The following is a 19,684-nucleotide window of genomic DNA, read 5'->3' on the forward strand; positions in this document are numbered from 1 at the left end:
TTCAATTAGATAACACAGATCTTCAGAAGAGAACAATTAATTACCATGATAAGGAGGTTACTGCACTCTTTGGACTCTATGTCGTAACTGCGGTTAGTAAATTCTGACAGTCTTAACAAAAATAGCCTCCACCATTGGCAGGTGTGAAGATAACTTAATTCTCCATTGGACTTATTTTTTTGCTGGACAACAATACATGCCTGATAAGCTATAAATGATACTGTTTTATATTATAAAAATACTAGCTTCTTTTCATTTATTATGTTTATAGGCATTCACTGCTGGAGTCAAGGTTAGGCTTGGTAAGTGATTAAAGGCAATTTTATTACAGCAGCATGTACTTATTTTATTCTAAGAGAATAAAATGCATAAAGAGAAACAGCTTTTATCTTTGTTGCAATCTGTAAAACTGAGTTATTTTGCTGATGTAAAATACCAGTAAGTCACTTGAGGACCATGCCACCCTCTGAAAATGCCCCACACCTGCTGCTCAGAGGCGTCAGAGCTACCGCGGGTCTCAGACTCGTCCAGAGCCGAGGCAGTGAGCCACTGGCGGCTGCTGGGCAACAGGTGCATTCCCGGCCCCAGGATCTGCCCTGGGGGTCCCACCTTCCCAGAGCAGCCGAGGAGCAAGGCAGCACAGCTGGAGGGAAGAGACCTTCCATTTAAAGGCAAAAATACCCAAATGGCTCTGTGGCACAGGTCGTTTCTAGTTCCATATTCGTTGGCCGGTACATGATCCCCTAACCTTAATTTCTTTTTCTCAAAGGGGCGGATTTGGACTGATGTGTTGAGCGTGATGTCCATTTATCTAGTAAGTCGAGAGAGCACGCGCGAGAGATTTCTGTGGCTACATGTAAACTTGTGAAGGGTCTGCAGACGAAGGGGGGAAGAGGGCGGTGAAGAGGTCAGCCAGGTGTCTATGTGAAGGTCACCCCAGCTTCATTGTAGACCTTGAAGACCTTCTCAATGGCGTTGACGTAGGCGGCCGTTCTCAGATCCAAGCCCAGGTTGTACTTCATGGCCGTGCGCATGATTTGCCGGGCGGAGTGCTCCATGGTGTAAGCTAGGCCAGAGTGCACGAGGTCCTTCTCGGAGGCCTCCTGTCACGAGGTCCTCCTGTCTTGGAATTCTGCTGTGGGCACAACGGGAATAGTTCCACCATGCTTTCCAAATTTCCTTTCCAAGCTCTCTTGAACAGACATGAGCAAGTGGTAGTTAGAATCCCTTTCATATTTGAAGGTCAAACGGCCATAGCTGACGTGATTCAGATTCTTCAGCCACTCAAAGTAAGACACGGTCACTCCTCCAGCATTCAAGTAGAGGTCTGGAGTCACCATGATGTTCCTCTCCAGGAAGATCTTATCGGCCTCTGGGGTTGTTGGTCCATTGGCACCCTCAGCAATGATCTTGGCTTTGACTCTGGGTGCGTTGGACTTGGTCAGCTGCTTCTCGCTGGCAGCGGGGATCAGGATGTCACAATCAGCTTCCAAGATGCTCCCTTCATAGGGCTTTGCCTTGGGGAAGCCCAGGAGTGATCCATGTTGCAATTTGAAGTCTTCCAGTTCCTTTGGGTCAATACCATCTGGATTCCATATGCTCCCATCAGATTCACCAACACCAACACATTTAGCACCAAAAGGATGTAAGTATCTCATAGAGTGCAGGCCCACGTTACCAAATCCCTGAACAACAAACGTTTTATCTCCAAACCCTGGTGTCATTCCTAAAATACTCATGTAAGATGCTTCATTGATGAAATTTTCAATCCCATGGAAGACTCCCCGGCCAGTTGCAGAGATCCGCCCGTGGATCCCACCGTGACTGATGGGCTTACCGGTAACACAGGCATGGGCATTAATATCATAGTGCCCTATGGTGCTGGCGTAGGTGTCAGCAATCCAGGACATCTCCCGCTCACCTGTGCTCATGTCTGGGGCAGGCACATCAATGCCAGGACCAATAAAGCCCTTCTTTGCCAGCTCCATGGTAAACCTCCTTGTAATCTTTTCCAATTCATTATCAGTGTAGTTTTGGGGATTGATCTTAACACCAGCCTTGGCACCCCCAAATGGCACATAAACCACTGCACACTTGTAGGTCATCAGAGAAGCCAGGGCTTTCACTTCGTCCACACTCACACCAGTGCTGTAACGGATACCTCCCTTGCAGGGCGTGCGGTGCTGGCTGTGCTGGGCCCGGTAGCCCTCGGTGACCTCCCAGGAGCCGTCGTCGCGGCGGATGGGGAAGGACAGGCTGAGCACATGGTTGCAGGGCTTGATGATGCGCAGGATGCCGCGCACCCGGTTCCGCCGCTGCTCCTCGGTCTCGCGCGTCCGCAGGTCCTCCACCAGCTTGTCCTCCGCGATGCTGGCGCCGCGGTCGAAGAAGCCCTCCACCGTCTTGAAGAAGTTGGGGAAAGGAGAAAAAATAAGTGGAAAATATCAGAAAGGGAGACAGAACATGAAAGACTCCTAACTCTGGGAAACGAACTAGGGGTGGTGGAAGGGGAGGTGGGCGGGGGGTGGGGGTAACTGGGCGGCGGCGGCGGCGGCGGGCGGGGGCCGCGGGCGCAGGGCTCTTTTTCTATAATTAATTTACGCCATACTGTTTATATTTTCTTCTTTCTAATTTGTATCTTTTTGTTATTTTTCTAAGCTTTAAACTAGACATCTATTTTATTGTTACCTGTGTTCCTTTTTATACTACAAACATTTAAGTTGAAAATAACATCTTTAACTATATACCACAAGATTTGAACAATGTTTTGTAAAATTTATGTCTAAGTATTTCTAATTCTTTTATTTTTTTTGTACTTTTCTAACTGGAGTTAGATTTGCCAACATGTAGTATAACACCCAGTATTCATTCTGTCAAGTACCCACCTCAGTGCCCATCAACCAGTCACCCCATCCCCCGCCCAACTCCTCTTCCACTACCTTGTTCATTTTCCAGAGTCAGGAGTCTTTCATATTCCATCACCCTCTCAGATATTTTCCACTCATTTTCTCTCCTTTTCCCTTTAATCCCTTTCACTATTTTTATATTCCCTGTATGAGTGAAACCATATAATGATTGTCCTTATCCAACTGACTTACTTCACTCAGCATAATACCATCCACTTCTATCCATGTTGAAGCAAATGGTGAGTATTCAACATTTTTAATGGCTGAGCAATATTTCATTGTATATATAGACCACATCTTCATTATCCATTTATCCTTCGATGGACAGCGAGGCTCCTTCCACAGTTTGGCTATTGTGGACATTGCTGCTATAAACATTGTGGAGCAGGTGTCTCAGGTTTCACTGTATCTGTATCTTTGGGGTAAATCCCCAGTAGTAAAATTGCTAGGTCATAGGGTAGTTCCATTTTTAACTCTTTGAGGAATCTTTACACAGTTTTCCAGAGTGACAGTACCAGTTCATATTCCCACCGACAGTGCAAGAGGGTTCCCCTTTCTCCACATCCTCTCCAACATTTGTTGTTTCCTGTCTTGTTAATGTTCACCATTCTCACTGATGTGAGGTGGCATCTCATTGTGGTATTGATTTTTATTTTCCTGATGGCAAGTGATAAGGAGCATTTTTGCATGTGCTTGTTGGCCATGTGTATATCTTCCTCTGTGAAATTTGTGTTCATGCTTTTGCCCATTTCATGATTGGATTGTTTGTTTCTTTGCTGTTGAGTTTAGTAAGTTCTTTATAGTTCTTGGATTCTAGCCCTTTATCTGATGTGTCATTGGAAAATATCTTCTCCCATTCTTTCAGTTGTCTTTTAGTTTTGTTGACTGTTTCTTTTGCTATTCAGAAGCTTTTTATCTTGATGAAGTCCCAATAATTCATTTTTGCTGTGTTTCCCTTGCCTTCATAGATGTATCTTGCACGAAGTTACTGTGGCCAAGTTCAAAAAGGGTGTTGCCTATGTTCTCCTCTAGTATTTTGATGGATTCTTTTCTCACATTTTGATCTTTCATTCATTTTGAGTTTATCTTTGTGTATGGTGTAAGAGAATGGTCCAGTTTCATTCTTCTGCACGTAGCCATCCAATTTTCCCAGCACCAATTATTGGAGAGACTGTCCTTTAACCAGTGGATACTCTTTCCTGCTTTGTTGAATATTGGTTGATTAAAGAGGTGAGGGCTCATTTCTGGGTTCTCCATTCTGTTCCATTGATCTATGTGTCTGCTTTTGTGCCAATACCACACTGTTTCAATGATCAGAGTTTCATAGTACAAATTGAAATCCAGCATTGTGAAGCCCCCAGCTCTGGTTTTCTTTTTCAGTGTTCCCCTGGCTATTTGGGTCTTTTCTGATTCCACAAAAATCTTAAGATGATGTGTTCCAACTCTCTGAAGAAAGTCCATGGTGTTTTGATAGAGATCGTATTGAACATGAAAATTGCCCTGGGTAGCATACACATTTTCCCAATATTAATTCTTCCAATCCATGAGCATGGAATATTTTTTCCATCTCTTTGTGTCTTCCTCAATTTCTTTCAGAAGTGCTTATAGTTTTTAGGGTATAGATCCTTTACCTCTTTGCTTAGGTTTATTCCTAGGTATCTTATGCTTTTGGGTGCAATTGTAAGTGGGATTGATTTCATTCCTTAATTTCTTTTTTTCAGTCTCATTGTTACTGTATAGAAAAGCCACTGATTTCTGGGCATTGATTTTGTATGTTGTCACACTACCAAATTGCTGTATGAGTTCTAGCAATCTTGGGGTGGAGTCTTTTGGGTTTTCTATGTACAGTATCATGTCATCTGTGAAGATGGAGACTTTGCCTTCTTTTTGCCATTTTGAATGCCTTTTATTTCTTTTTGTTGCCTGATTGCTGAGGCTAGGGCTTCTAGTATTGTGTTGAATAGCAGTGTTCAGAGTGTACATCCCTGTCTTGTTCCTGATCTTAGGGGAAAGGTTCCCAGTGTTTCCCCACTGAGAATGATATTTGCTGTGGGCTTTTTTGTAGATGGCTTTTAAGATGTTGAGGAATGTTCCTTCTGACCTTACACTCTGAAGAGTTGTGAACAGGAATGGATCCTGTATTTTGTCAAATGCTTTCTCTGCATCTATTGAGAGGATCATATGGTTCTTGTTTTTTCTCTTGTTGATATGATCTATCATGTTGATTGCTTTATGAGTGTTGAACCAGCCTTGCATCCCGGGGATAAATCCCAGTTGGTCATAGTGAATAATTTTCTTAAGGTACTATTGGATCCTATTGGCTAGTATCCTGTTGAGAATTTTTGCATCTGTGTTCATCAAGGATATTGTTCTTTAATTCTCCTTTTTGGTGGGTTCTTTGTCTGGTTTTGGAATTAAGGTGTTGCTGGCCTCATAAAATGAGTTTGGAAGTATTCCATCCCTTTCTATCTTTAGGAACAGCTTTAGTACAATAGGTATTGTTTCTTTGTTAAATGTTTGATCGAATTGCCCTGGGAAGCCATCTGGCCCTGGGCTTTTGTGTTTTTGGAGGTTTTTGATGACTAGTAAATTTCCTCCCTGGTTATTGACCTGTTCAGGTTTTCTATTTCTTCCTGTTCCAGTGTTGGCAATTTGTGGTTTCCAGAAATGCATCCATTTCTTCTAGATTGCCCAATTTATTGACATATAGCTGCTCATAATGTTTTTAAAATCGTTTGTATTTCCTGAGTATTGGTTCTGATCTCTCCTTTTTCATTCATGATTTTGTTAATTTGAGTTTTTCTCTTTAGTTTTTAATAAGGCTGGCTAATGGTTTATCTATCTTATTAATTCTTTCAAAGAACCAACTCCTGGTTTTCTTGATTTGTTCTACAGTTATTCTGGTCTCTATTTCATTGAGTTCTGCTCAAATCTCTGTTAACTCTACTTCTGTTTGGTGTAGGTTTTATTTGCTGTTGTTTCTCCAGTTCCTTGAGGTGAGAGGTTAGCTTGTGTATTTTTTTTCTCCAATTTTTTGAGGGATGCTTGTTTTGCGATGTATTTCCCTCTTAGGACTGATTTTTCTGTATCTCAAAGATTTTGAATGGTTGTATCTTCATTTTAATTAGTTTCCATGAATCTTTTTAATTCTTCTCTAATTTCCTCATTGACCCTTTCATCTTTTCACAGGATGTTCTTTAACCTCCAAGTGTTTGAATTTCTTCCAAATTTCCTCTTGTGATTGAGTTCTAGCTTCAAAACATTGTGGTCTGAAAATATGCAGGGGACAGTCCTGATCTTTTGGTATCAGTTAAGGCCTGATTTGTGAACCACTATGTGGTCTATTCTGGAGAAAGTTCCATGTGCCCTTGAGAAGAATGTGTATTCAGTTGTGTTTTGATATAATATTCTGTAAATATCTGTGAAATCCATCAGGTCCAGTGTATCATTTAAAGCCCTTGTTTCTTTGGAGATGTGGTGCTTAGAAGATATTTCATTTGCAGAAAGTGCCTTGTTGAAGTCACCAAGTATAAGTGTATTATTACCTAAGCATGTCTTAACTTTGGTTAATTGATTGATATACTTGGCAGCTCCCACATTAGGGGCTTAAATATTCATGATCGTGAGGTACTGTTTTTGGATAGACCCTTTAAGTATGATATAGGGTCCCTCTTTGTCTCTCACTTAAGGATTTTTAATTCTTAGTATCATTTTCTCTTGACTTATAAGTTCTTTAAATGTATATTTCTTAATTTCCAAATGTATGTGATTTTATTTTATTTTATTTTTATTTTTTTATTGGAGTTCAATTTGCCGACATATAGCATAACAACCCAGTGCTCAAATGTATGTGATTTTAAAGCTACTTTTAACATGTACTTATGACATTCATTTTGACCTAGAGCATGCTTATAATTCTTAGGAGTTATATATGGAAAAATAATGCTGTACAATAAATCTCTACAAAACTAAGTGGCTTATAATAATAAGCTTTTATTTAGCTTGTGTGTCTTGACTAGATTTCTCAGATTTCTGGAGGGTAGCTGGTTATCATTTTATTTGTAACGAACTTCATTTGGAGTGGATTGGATGATTAGCCTAACTCTAGTCCACATATTTTTCATCTTCTGACAAGTTCTTATGATGATATCAGTGGACAAGAGAGAAAATAGAAACATACCAAAGCAGGGCAAAATTTAAATGCCCAAGTTAACATGTGAGTGAACTGGAGTTCACCTTTTTATTCAGAAGAACAGCAAAAGATCGAGGAAGAGCTAAAGTACTAGGTTATTAATGCAATCAATCTACTCAGCAAGTTACCAGTCTTATAAATATTTTTGAAGCTTGCTTATAAGTAAGTGATCAGTTTCTATAAATTACCTACACATCTTAAAAGACTAGTCTATTTGAAAGATGTACAAAATTCAGAAATATCTATCATATCAAACTTTAAAAATTTACAGAAGTATTTATATCTGGGTTACTTACTTTTACTTAGTTACTTACTTATTTTCCAGGTGATTGAGATATAATTGAAACATAACATTGTATAAGTTTTATCTATACAAAACAATTTGATATATGTATATGTTGTAAATGATTTTGCATTAAATTTACATAACATCATTACCTCATATAGTTACAATGATTTTTTTTTTCTTATGAGGACAATTTTTAAGATCTGCTCTCTTAACAATTTTCAAATACACAATACAGGGATCCCTGGGTGGCTCAGTGGTTTAGCTCCTGCCTTTGGCCCAGGGCGCGATCCTGGAGTCCCTGGATGAGATCCGAGTCGGGCTCATGGCACAGAGCCTGCTTCTGTCTCTGCCTCTCTCTCTCTATCATGAATAAATAAATAAATAAATCTGAAAAAAAGAAAAAAAGTTATCAGTTTAAAAAACAGATATACAATACAGTATTTTTAACAATTGTCACTATGTTGCACATTATAGTCTCATGACATTGAATTTATAACTGGCAATTTGTATATTTGACCCTGCTTCATTCATTTTGCCTATCCCTTATCCTTCATCTCTGGTAACCATCAATCTGTTCTATCTATGACTAGGTTTTGTTAATTTGTTTCTTTGTTTTAGATTCCACATATAGTAAGATCATATAGTATTTGTCTTTCTCTATCTGACTTATTTGACTTAGCATAATGCCCTAGAAGATGACCTATGTTGTCCTAAGTGACAGGATTTCCATCTTTTCTATGGCTAAGTAATAGCCCATTGTGTGTATTACACACATATCCATGCACATAGTTTCCCATTTTATATCTTTTTACTGTTTTATATTCTTGCCTCTTTTATTATAGGTGAATTAATCACATAAGTATGGTGTTATTTCTGGGCTTTCAATTCTGTCCTATTGATCTATGTGTCCATTTTGTGGCCATATCATATTGTTTTTATTTATTTCTCTCTCTTTTGATTATCTCTCTCTTTCTCTTTCTTTCTCTATATCACGTCATCTTTATTCATTATCCATTTATGGACACTTAGGTTGTTCCTATGTCTTGGTTATTGCAAAGAATGCTGCAATATCTCTTTGAGATAATGATCTTAATTCCTTCAAATATATATCCAGAAGTGAAATTTCTCTATCATATGGAGGCTCTATTTTTAATTTTTGATGAACTCCCATAGTGTGTTTAATAATGGTGGTCAATTACTTTTAAATCAACAGTGTGCAAGGGTTCTCTTGTTTCCACCTCCTTCATAGCTATTGCTGTCTTGTCTTTTAGATAATAGTCATTCTAACAAGTAAAAAGTGATATCTCACTGTGATTTTGATTTGCATTTACTTGATGGTTAGTGATGTTGAGCATCTTTTCATGTGTCTGTTGGCCATCTGTTTGTTTTCTTTGGGGGAAAAGATGCTTATTCAAGATTTCTGCCCATTTTTAATTGGATTACTTAGTTCTTAGGTTTTGCTGTTGAGCTGTAGGAGTTCTTCATGCATTTTGGATAGTAACCTTTTATTGGTTATATCATTTGCCAATATCTTCACCCATTAAATAGGTTGCTTTTTTGTTTTGTTGACAATTTATTTCACTGTGAATAATCTTTTTAGTTTAATGTAGTCCCAAATATTTATTTTTCCTTTTGTTTCTTTCACCTGAGGAGATAGACCCATAACATATTAATAAAGTCAATTTCCAATAAATTACTGCTTGTTTTCATTCAGGAGTTTTCAGTTTTAGATCTTATATTTAGATATTAACCAATTTTGATTTTATATTTGTGTAAAGCATAAGAAAGTGGCTCAGTTTCATTTTTCACAGGTAGCTGTCCAGTTTTTCCAACACAATTTATTGAAGAGACTATTATTTTTCCATTTTATATTCTTGCTTCTTTTGTGATAGATGAATTAGTTATATAAGTATAGTTTTGGGGATCCCTGGGTGGTGCAGCAGTTTGGCGCCTGCCTTTGGCCCAGGGCGTGATCCTGGACACCCGGGATCGAATCCCACATCGGGCTCCCGGTGCATGGAGCCTGCTTCTCCCTCTGCCTGTGTCTCTGCCTCTCTCTCTCTCTCTCTCTCTGTGACTATCATAAATAAATGAAAATTAAAAAAAAAAGTATAGTTTTGTTCATGGGCTTCAGTTCTGTTCTATTGATCGATGTATCCTTTTTTTGTGGCAATATGCTGTTTTGCTTAGTATAGATTTGTAAGATAGTTTAAAATCTGTGATCACAATACTTTCATCTTTGTTCTTTCTCAAGATTGTTTTGGTTATTAGGGGTCCTAATAATTCCATAAAAAATTTGTGATTATTTGTTCTAGTTCCATGAAAAATACTACAGGGATTTTGATAGAAATTGCATCAAAACTGTACATTACTTTGGGTAATAGAGCATTTAAAACATATTAACTCTTGTGATCCATAAACATGGTTTCCATTTATTTGTGTCACCTTTAATTTCTTTCATTTATGTCCTATAATTTTCATAATACAGGTCTTTCACCTCCTTGGTTAAATTTACTCCTAAGTAGTTTATATTTTTTGATGCAATTTTAAATGGGATTTAATTGTTTTCTCTTTCTGGTGTTTTGTTATTAGAATATAAAAATCCAACAGATTTCTGCATGTCTGTCTTTTTACAGTTTTACTAAGCTTATTTATTATTTCTAATAGTTTTTTGGTGTAGTCTTTAAGGTTTATATACTATCCTCTCACATGGAAATACTATCATCTATCTATCTATCTATCTATCATCTATCTATTATTTTATTTATTTATTTATTTCAAGTTTGGATTTTTTTTCCTTTTTCTTGTCTGATTGCTGTGTCTATAGCCTACTATAGACACAGCAATTCCAGCAGCACAGACCCCGGATACCAGGGCGCCAAGCTGACACAGCCCAGATTCTGCATTCCTCCGTGGACAGGCTGAGGTGGGGAGGGCACAGATCAGCGAGGATTCTCCTGCCGCCAGGTGCCCCCAAGCTGTGTAGATCAGCGCCCACCGCCCTCAGAGCATACAGGCCACTGTGGACTGGGAGACTGCGGTAGTTACTGCTGGACCTGGCTACAGAGCTGGAGAGCTGGCCACCGCCAGTGTTGTTGTCCCTCCTAGGGTCACCCAGTGCCTGGGAAGGAGCTGGGCCACCGTGGACCAGGGGACTCACAAGATAAACAGCTTGCACTGACCTGAGCACCTGGCAGGGGCAGGGCAGCACCCCAGGAGCACACACTTGAAAATCAGCACAGTAGGCTCCTCCCCCAGAAGACTAGCTGGAAGGACAGGGGAAGAGCAAGTTCTTGACCTAGCAGCGCTGGAAAGCTCTGGGAGAAGTCGAGGGATTTACAGTATAAAGAACCAGAGGATACCCCCACCTTCTTTGTATTTTTCCTTGTTCTTGGTTTTTTCTTTTCTTTCTTACTTTTCCAATACAACTAGTTTTTAGCAACTCTTCACGGAACAAAATGTTTGGAAAGAAGAAGTCATCACACACACAAAAAAATCAGAAACAGTACGCTTCCACAGAGTTACAGAATTTGGATTAAAATTTGATGTCATAAAGCCAATTCATAAGCACAATATAAAGCTACTGGTGGCTCTGGAAAAAAAGCATAAAGGATTCAAGAGATTTCATGACTGCAGAATTTAGATCTAATCAGGCTGAAATTAAAAATCAATTAAATGAGATGCAGTCCAAACTGGAGGTCGTAATGATGAGGGTTAATGAAGTAGAAGAAAGTGTGAGTGACATAGAAGACAAGTTGATGGCAAGGAAGGAAACTGAGGAAAAAAGAGAAAAACAATTAAAAGACCATGAGGAAAGGTGAAGGGAAAAATGACAGCCTCAGAAGGAAAAAACTACGTTAAATTGGGGTTCCAGAGAGTGCCGAGAGGGAAAGAAGGCCAGAAGGCGTATTTGAACAAATCATAGGTGAGAACTTCCCTAATTTGGGGAGGAAAAAGGCATTCAGATGCAGGGGAAAGAGAGGTCCCCCTCTAAAATCAATAAAAAATGTTCAGCACCTCAATATTTAATAGTGGAACTTGCAAATTCCAAAGATAAAGAGAAAATCCTTAAATAAACAAGAGGCAAGAGATTTCTAACCTATAGGGGGATAAATATTAGATTAACAGCAGACCTTTCCACAGAGACCTGACAATCCAGAAAGGGCTGGGAGGATATATTCAGGGTCCTAAATGAAAAGAACATGCAGCCAAGAATACTCGATCCTGCAAGGCTCTCATTCAGAATAGAAGGAGTGATAAGAGCTTCCAAGATAGACAAAACAAAAGAATATGTGACCACCAAAACAGATCTGCAAGAAATATTAATGGGGACCCTGTAAAATAAAGAGGAGGCCCAAAGAAATACTCCACAAAACAGAGACTGAATAGGTATTATGATGACACTAGATTCATATCTTTCAATAGTAACTCTGAACATGAATGGGCTTAATAATCCCATCAAAAGATGCAGGGTTTCAGACTGGATAAAAAAGCAAGACTCATCTATTTGCTGTCTATAATAGACTCATTTTAGAGCTAGGACACCTCCAGCCTGAAAATTAAAGTTTGGAGAACCATTTACCATTCAAATGGAACTCAAGAAAAAGCAGGGGTAGCAATCCTCATATCATATAAATTAAAGTTGGTCCAAAGACTGTAGTAAGAGGTGAAGGGGGACACTATATCATACTTAAAAGATCTATCCAACTAGAGGACCTCAAAATCATGAATATTTATGCTCCTAATGTGGGAACTGACAAGTATATCAATCAACTAATAACCAAAGTTAAGCCACACTTAGATAATAATACACCAATACTGGGAGACTTTAACACGGCACTTTCTGTAAATGACTATTTTCTAAGCACAACATCTCCAAAGACACAAGAACATTAAATGATACACTGGACCACATGGATTTCACAGATATTTACAGAACATTGCATCTAAACGCAACTGGATACACATTCTTCTCAAGTGCACATGGAAATTTCTCCAGAATAGACCACATACTGGGTCACAAATCAGGCCTTAACTGATACCAAAAGATTGGGATTGTCCCTACATATTTTCAGACCACAATACTTTGAAACTAGAACTCAAACAAAGAAGAAATTTGGAAGGAATTCAAACATGTGGAGGTTAAAGAGCAACCAGCTAAAAGATGAGTGGGTCAACCAGGAAACTAGAGAAGACTTAAAAAGATTCATGAAACTAATGAGAATGAAGATACAACCTTTGAAAATCTTTGGGATACAGCAAAATCAGTCCTAAGAGGGAAATACATCACAATTCAAGAATCCCTCAAAAAATTGGAAAAACTCAAATACAAATGCTAACCTTGAATGTAAAGGAACTGGAGAAAGAAAAGCAAATAAAACCTACACACAGTGAAGATGACACTTAGTAAAAACCTATACCCAGCAAGAGAGTTAAACATTTGAGAAGAACTAAATGAAATAGAGACCAGAAAACCTGTAGAACAGTTAAACAAAAACAGGAGTTGGTTCTTTGAAAGAATTAATAAGATAGATAAACTATTAGCCAGCCTTATTAAAAACAAAAGAGAAAAGACTCTAATTAATAAAATCATAAATGAAAAAGGAGAGATCACAACCAATACCCAGGAAATACAAACGATTGTAAAACATATTATGAGCAGGTATACGCCAATAAATTAGGCAATCTAGAAAAAATGGATGCATTTCTGGAAAACCACAAACTAAAAACTGAAAAAGGAAGAAATAGAACACCCAAGAGGCCAATAACAAAGGAGGAAATTGTGCCAGTCATCAAAAATCTCCAAAGACACAAGCCCAGGGCCAAATGGCTTCCCAGGGCAATTTTACCAAACTTTTAATGAAGAAACAATACCTATTCTACCTAACCTGTTCTGAAAGATACAACGGGATGGAATACTTACAAACTTGTGTTACTAGGCGAGCATCACCTTAATTCTAAAACCATGCAAACACCACAACAAAAAAGGAATATTACAGACCAATATCCCTGATGAACTCAGAAGCAAAAATTCTCAACAAGATACTAGCCAATAGGATACAAAGTACATTTTTTTCTTTTTTCTTATTTTATTTTATTTTATTTTATTTTATTTTATTTTATTATTGGAGTTGGGTTTGCCAACATTTAGCATAACATGCATTGCTCATCCCCCCAGGAGCTACCTTAGTGCCCATCACCTAGTCACCCCAAACCTACTCCCTTTCCACTACCCCTTGTTCATTTCCCAGAGTAAGGTGTCTCTCATGTTTTTCACCCTCACTGATATTTTCACTCATTTTCTCAACTTTCCCTTTACTCCCATCCACATATTTTTATATTCTCCAAATGCATGAGATCATATAATGTTTGTCCTTCTCTGATTCACTTATTTCACTCAGCATAATACCCTCCAGGTCCATCCACACCGAAGCAAATAGTGGGTATTTGTCATTTCTAATGGCTGAGTAATATTCCATTGTATACATAGACCACATCTTCTTTATCCATTCATCTTTCGATGGACACCGAGGCTCCTTCCACATTTGGCTATTGTGGACATTGCTGCTATAAACATCGGGGGCAGGTGTCCCGGTGTTTCACTGCATCTGTATCTTTGGGGTAAATCCCCAGCAGTGCAATTGCTGGGTCGTAGGGCAGGTCTATTTTTAACTCTTTGAAGAACCTCTACACAGTTTTCCAGAGTGGCTGCACCATTTCACATCCCCACCAACAGTACAAGAAGGTTCCCCTTTTCCACATCCTCTCCAACATTTGTGGTTTCCTGCCTTGGTAATTTTCCTCATTCTCACTGGTGTGAGGTGGTATCTCATTGTGGTTTTGATTTGTATTTCCCTGATGGCAAGGGATGCGGAGAATTTTCTCATGTGCATCTTGGCCATGTCTATGTCTTCCTCCATGAGATTTCTGTTCATGCCTTTCACCCACTTCATGACTGGATTGTTTGTTTCTTTGCTGTTGAGTTTAATAAGTTGTTTATAGATCTTGGATACTAGCTCTTTATCCTATACATCATTGCAAATATCTTCTCCCATTCTGTAGGTTGTCTTTGAGTTTTGTTGACTGTATCCTTTGCTGTGCAAAAGCTTCTTATCTTGATGAAATCCCAATAGTTCATTTTTGCTTTTGTTTCTCTTGCCTTCATGGATGTATCTTGCAAGAAGTTACTCTGGTCAAGTTCCAAAAGGGTGTTGCCTTCAGGCCTCTAGGATTTTGATGTAATCTTGTCTCACATTTAGATCATTCATTCATTTTGAGTTTATCTTTTTGTATGATGAAAGAGAATGGTCTGGTTTCATTCTTCTGCATGTGGATGTCCAATTTTCCCATGCACCTTTTATTGAAGAGACTCTTTTTTCCAGTGGATAGTTCTCCCTGCTTTGTTAAATATTAGTTGACCGAAGTTGAGGGTCCACTTTGGTATTCTCTATTTTGTTCCATTGATCTATGTCCGATTTTGTACAACCTGAAATCTGGCATTGTGATGCTTCCAGCTCTGTTTTTTTTTTATATTCTCCTGGCTATTCAGGGTCTTTACTGGTTCGAAACAAATCTTAAGGTGATTTGTTCCAACTCTCTGAACCTCTTTGGTTAGGTTTATTCCTAGTTTTCCTGTGCTTTTGGGTGTAATTGTAAATGCGATTGACTCCTTAATTTCTCTTTCTTTGGTCTCATTGTTAATGTAGAGAAATGCCACTGATTGTGAGGCGTTGATTTTGTATCCTGCCACATTGAAAATTGCTGTATCAGTTCTAGCAATCTTGGGGTGGAGTCTTTTGGGTTTTCTATGTACAGTATCATCTCATCTGCAAGAGGGACTTCTTCTTCGCCCATTTGAATGCCTTTTATTTCTTTTTGTTGCCTGATTGCTGAGGCTAGGACTTCTAATACTATGTTGAATAGCAGTGGTGAGAGTGGTATCCCAGTGGTGTTCCTGATCTTAGGGGAAAGGCTCCCAGTGTTTCCCCATTGAGAATATTTGCTGTGGGCTTTTCGTAGATGGCTTTTAAGATGTTGAGGAATGTTCTCTCCATCCCTACACTCTGAAGAGTTTTGATCAGGAATGGATGCTGTATTTTGTCAAGTGCTTTCTCTGCATCTATTGAAAGGATCATATCGTTCTTGTTTTTTCTCTTGTTGATGTGATCTATCAGGTGGACTGTTTTACCAGTGTTGAATCAGCCGTACACACCGGGGATAAATGCCATGGGACATGGTAATAATCTACTATTAAGTAGATTTAAGTAGATTAAGTAGATTTTGCATCAGTGTTCATCAGGGATATTGGTCTATAACTCTCCTTTTTGGTGGAGTCTTTGCCTGGCTGTGGAATTAAGGTGATGTTGGCCTCATAAAAGAGTTGGAAGTATTCCATTCCTTTCTATCCTTTGGAACAGCTTTAATAGAAGAGGTATTGTTTCTTCTTTAAACTTTTGATGGAATTGCCCTGTGAAGCCATCTGGCCCTGGGCTTTTGTGTCTTGGGAGATTTTTTTGATGACTTCTTCAGTTTCCACCCTGGTTATTGGCCTGTTCAGGTTTCTATTTCTTCCTTTTCCAGTTTTGGTAGTTTGTGGTTTTCCAGAAATGCGTCCATTTTTCAAGATTGCCTAATTTATTGGCATAAAGCTGCTCATAATAAGTTTCTAAATCGTTTGTATTTCCTTGGTTTTGGTGGTGATCTCTCCTTTCTCATTCATGATTTTATTAATTTTAGACTTTTCTGTCTTCTTTTTAATAAGACTGGCTAGTGGTTTATCTACCTTATTAATTATTTCAAAGAACCAACTCCTGGTTTTCTTGATCTGTTCCACAGTTCTTCTGGTCTCTTTTTCTTTGAGTTCTTCTCGAATGCTTATTAATTGTCTTTTTCTGCTGGGTTAAGGTTTCATTTGCTGTTCCTTCTCCAGCTCCTTTAGGTGCAAGGTTAGCTTTTGTATTTGAGATATTTCCAGTTATTGGATGGATGCTTGTATTGTGAATTATTTCCATCTCAGGACTGCTTTTGCTGTATCCCAAAGATTTTCAATGGTTGTATATTCATTCTCATTAGTTTCCATGAATCTTTTTAATTTTTCCCTAATTTCCTGGTTGACCCTTTCATCTTTTAGCAGGATGGTCCTTAACCTCCATGTGTTTGAAATCCTTCCAAACATTTTCTTGTGTTTTAGTTCTAATTTCAAAGCATTATTCTCTGAAAATATGCAGGAGACAATTCCAATCCTTTGGTATCAGTTAAGACCTGTTTTGTGACCCAGTATGTGGTCTATTCTGGAGAAAGTTCCATATGCGCTTCAGAAGAATGTGTTCAGTTGCATTTGGATGTAAATTTCTGCAAATATCTGTGAAATCCATATTGTCCAGTGTATAATTTAATGGTCTTGTTTCTTTGGAGATGTTTTTTTTTTTTTTTTAGAAAATATATCAATTGTAGAAAGTGCCATATTGAAGTCACAAGTAGAAGTATATTATTATCTAAGTATGTCTTAACTTTGGTTATTAATTGATTGATATACTTGGCAGCTCCCACATTCGGGGCATAAATATTCATGATTGTGAGGTCCTCTAGTTGTATAGATCCTTTATGTATGATATAGTGTTCCTCTTCACCTCTTACTACAGTCTTTGGGATCAACTTTAATATATATGATATGAGGATTGCTACCCCTCCTTTCTTTTGAGGACCATTTCAATGGTAAATTGTTCTCCAAACTTTCATTTTCAGGTTGTAGGTGTCCTAGGTCTAAAATGAGTCTCCTATAGACAGTAAATAGATGGGTCTTGCTTTTTTATCCAGTCTGAAACCCTGAGCTTTTTGATGGGGTCATTAAGCCCATTCACATTCAGAGTTACTTTTGAAAGATATGAATTTAGTTTCATCATGATACCTATTCAGTCCTTGTTGTGGATTATTTATTTGGGCTTCCTCTATATTGTCTAGTGTCCCTCTTAATATTTCTGGCAGAGCTCATTTGGTGTTCACATATTCTTTCAGTTTCTGCCTATCTTGGAAGTTCTTTATCTCTCCTTCTATTCTGAATGAGAACCTCACTAGATAATGTATTCTTGGGTGCAGGTTCTTCTCATTTAGGACCCTGAATATATCCTGCCAGTCCTTTCTGGCCTGCCAGGTCTCTGTGGAGAGGTCTGCTGTTAACCTAATGCTTCGCCCCATAAAAGTTAGAGATTTCTTGTTTCTTGCTGCTTTAAGGATCTTCTCTTTATCTTTTGAATTTGGAATCTTCACTCTTAAATGTCAAGGTGTTGAGCAGTTTTTATTGATTTTAGGGGGGGATCCCTCTATCTCCTGCACCTGAATGCCTGTTAACCTCCCAAGTTAGGGATGTTCTCAGCTATGATTTTTTCAAATACACTTTCTGCTCCTCTGTCCTTTTTGGCGCCTTCAGGAACCCCAATTAAATGTAGATTTTTCCTTCTGAGGCTGTCATTTATTTCCCTTAACCTTTCCTCATGATCTTTTGTTTTCTTCTTTTTTTCCTCAGTTTCCTTCCTTGCCATCAACTTGTCTTCTATATCACTCACTCTTTCTTCTGCCTCATTAAACATCATCATTAGGACCTCCTGTTTTGATTGCATCTCATTTAATTGGTTTTTAATTTCGGCCTGAATAGATCTAAATTCTGCAATCATGAAGTCTCTTGAATCTTTTATGCTTTTTTTCCAGAGCCACCAGTAGTTTTATAGTTGTGCTTCTTAATTGGCTTTCTGACATTGAATTGTAATTCAGATTTTGTAACTGTGGGAGAGAGTACTATTTCTGATTCTCTCTTTTGTGGTGAGTTTTTCCTTCTAGTCACTTTGCTCAGTGAAGAGTGGCTAAAGACAAGTTGTACTGGAAAAAGAGAAAAACAGAGCAAAAAGGTGGGGGGGAAACAAACAGAAAACAAAACACCAAGGGGGCGGGTATCCTCTGATTCTATATACTCTATGTCCCTAGCCTTCCCCTGGAACTTTCCAGCACTGCTTGGACAATAATTTACTTTTTCCCTGTCCTTCCAACTGGTCTTCTGAGATACGGGCCTACTGTGCTGACTCTCAGGTGTGTGCACCTGGGAGAGCTGTGTGATCCCCTGCCAGTTGTGCAGCTCAGTGGGAGCTGTTTATCCTGTAAGGCCCTGGTTCCCGGAGGCCCTGCTCAGTCCCAGGTACAAGGTGACACCAGGAGAAATAACAACAGTGGCAGCTGCCAGCCTCCCAGCTCTGGAGTCAGCTCCTGCAGTAACTAAGAAAGCTCCCATCCCGCAGGGGCCTGGATGCTCTGGGGGTGGGGGGCGCTGACCTGCACAGCTTAGGGTCACCTGGCGGCAGGAGCGTCCTTGTTGCCCTGTGTCCCTCTGGCCTCTGCCTCTCCCGAGGGTAGCGGGGGATCTTGGGTTGTGTCCCCCAGTGCCCGGAGCTCTGGGGCCTGCACGGCTGGAATCGTGATCCTGGGCCATGCAGCTCCCTCCGCGTGGAGCCCTTGTGTGAGCCACCACCTGAGCTGCTCCCAGGCCCCACCAGTTGTGCTTTCCAGCCCCTTAGGGAACTCGGCCCGCAGTGTGTGGCCTGCTCTCCCCTGGGGCACAGTTCCTCTGTTAGTGACCCTGGGAGCCAGAGGACATCACTGCCCCTCCTGGGATCCTGCCCGAGTTCCCTGGGAGTTTACACATTCAATGCACCTTTCCATCCAGGAAGATTGGTAAATTTTCCACTTCTCCAGGCCTGAGTTTTCCTGTCCTTGGCACACGCACAGCCCGGTCTTAGCCCGGCTCCTTGCGGGGGCTCCTACCCCTTGGATGCCTTTTGTTTATTTTTTTTCCGCCTTCCTACCTTGATAGAAGCATTAACTCTTCTCACTGTAGCAATCCAGCTGTTCTCTCTTTAAAATCTCAGGCCGAATTGAAAGGTTTTCAGGATGATTTGAAAGTTATCTAGGTAAATTGGTGGAGACAGGTGACTTGGGAACCCTACTCCTCCACCATCTTGCTCTGCCACCATCCAACAGTAAATTAAGAAGTTTATTCACCATAACCAAGTGGTATTTATCCCTGGTATGCAAGGCTGGTTCAACACTCATAAAACAATCAGTGTGATAGATCATATCAACAAAAGAAAAAAAACAAGAACCATATGATCCTCTCAATAGATGCAGAGAAAGCATTTGACAAAAAACAGCATCCATTCCTGATCACAAATCTTCAGAGTGTAGGGTTAGAGGGAACATTCTTCAACATCTTAAAAGCCATCTACAAAAAGCCCACAGCAAATATCATTCTCA

General features: G+C 39.4%; 1 protein-coding gene across 1 annotated transcript; it reads right to left on the minus strand.

Moving 5' to 3' along the window:
- Window positions 1–293: 293 nt before the first annotated feature.
- Window positions 294–2,412, minus strand: LOC144291611 (glutamate dehydrogenase 1, mitochondrial-like). Its single transcript, XM_077861216.1, has one exon. It carries the CDS (start codon window positions 2,103–2,105, stop codon window positions 1,107–1,109), a length of 999 nt encoding a protein of 332 aa, XP_077717342.1. The 5' UTR covers window positions 2,106–2,412; the 3' UTR covers window positions 294–1,106.
- Window positions 2,413–19,684: the final 17,272 nt, after the last annotated feature.

Source organism: Canis aureus, chromosome 20 (genome assembly GCF_053574225.1).
Source record: "Canis aureus isolate CA01 chromosome 20, VMU_Caureus_v.1.0, whole genome shotgun sequence".
Lineage (NCBI taxonomy): Eukaryota > Metazoa > Chordata > Mammalia > Carnivora > Canidae > Canis > Canis aureus.

Excerpts from the sequence above, each read along its gene's own strand:
- LOC144291611 (XM_077861216.1), bottom strand. The coding sequence starts at position 2,105 with ATGACCTACAAGTGTGCAGTGGTTTATGTGCCATTTGGGGGTGCCAAG.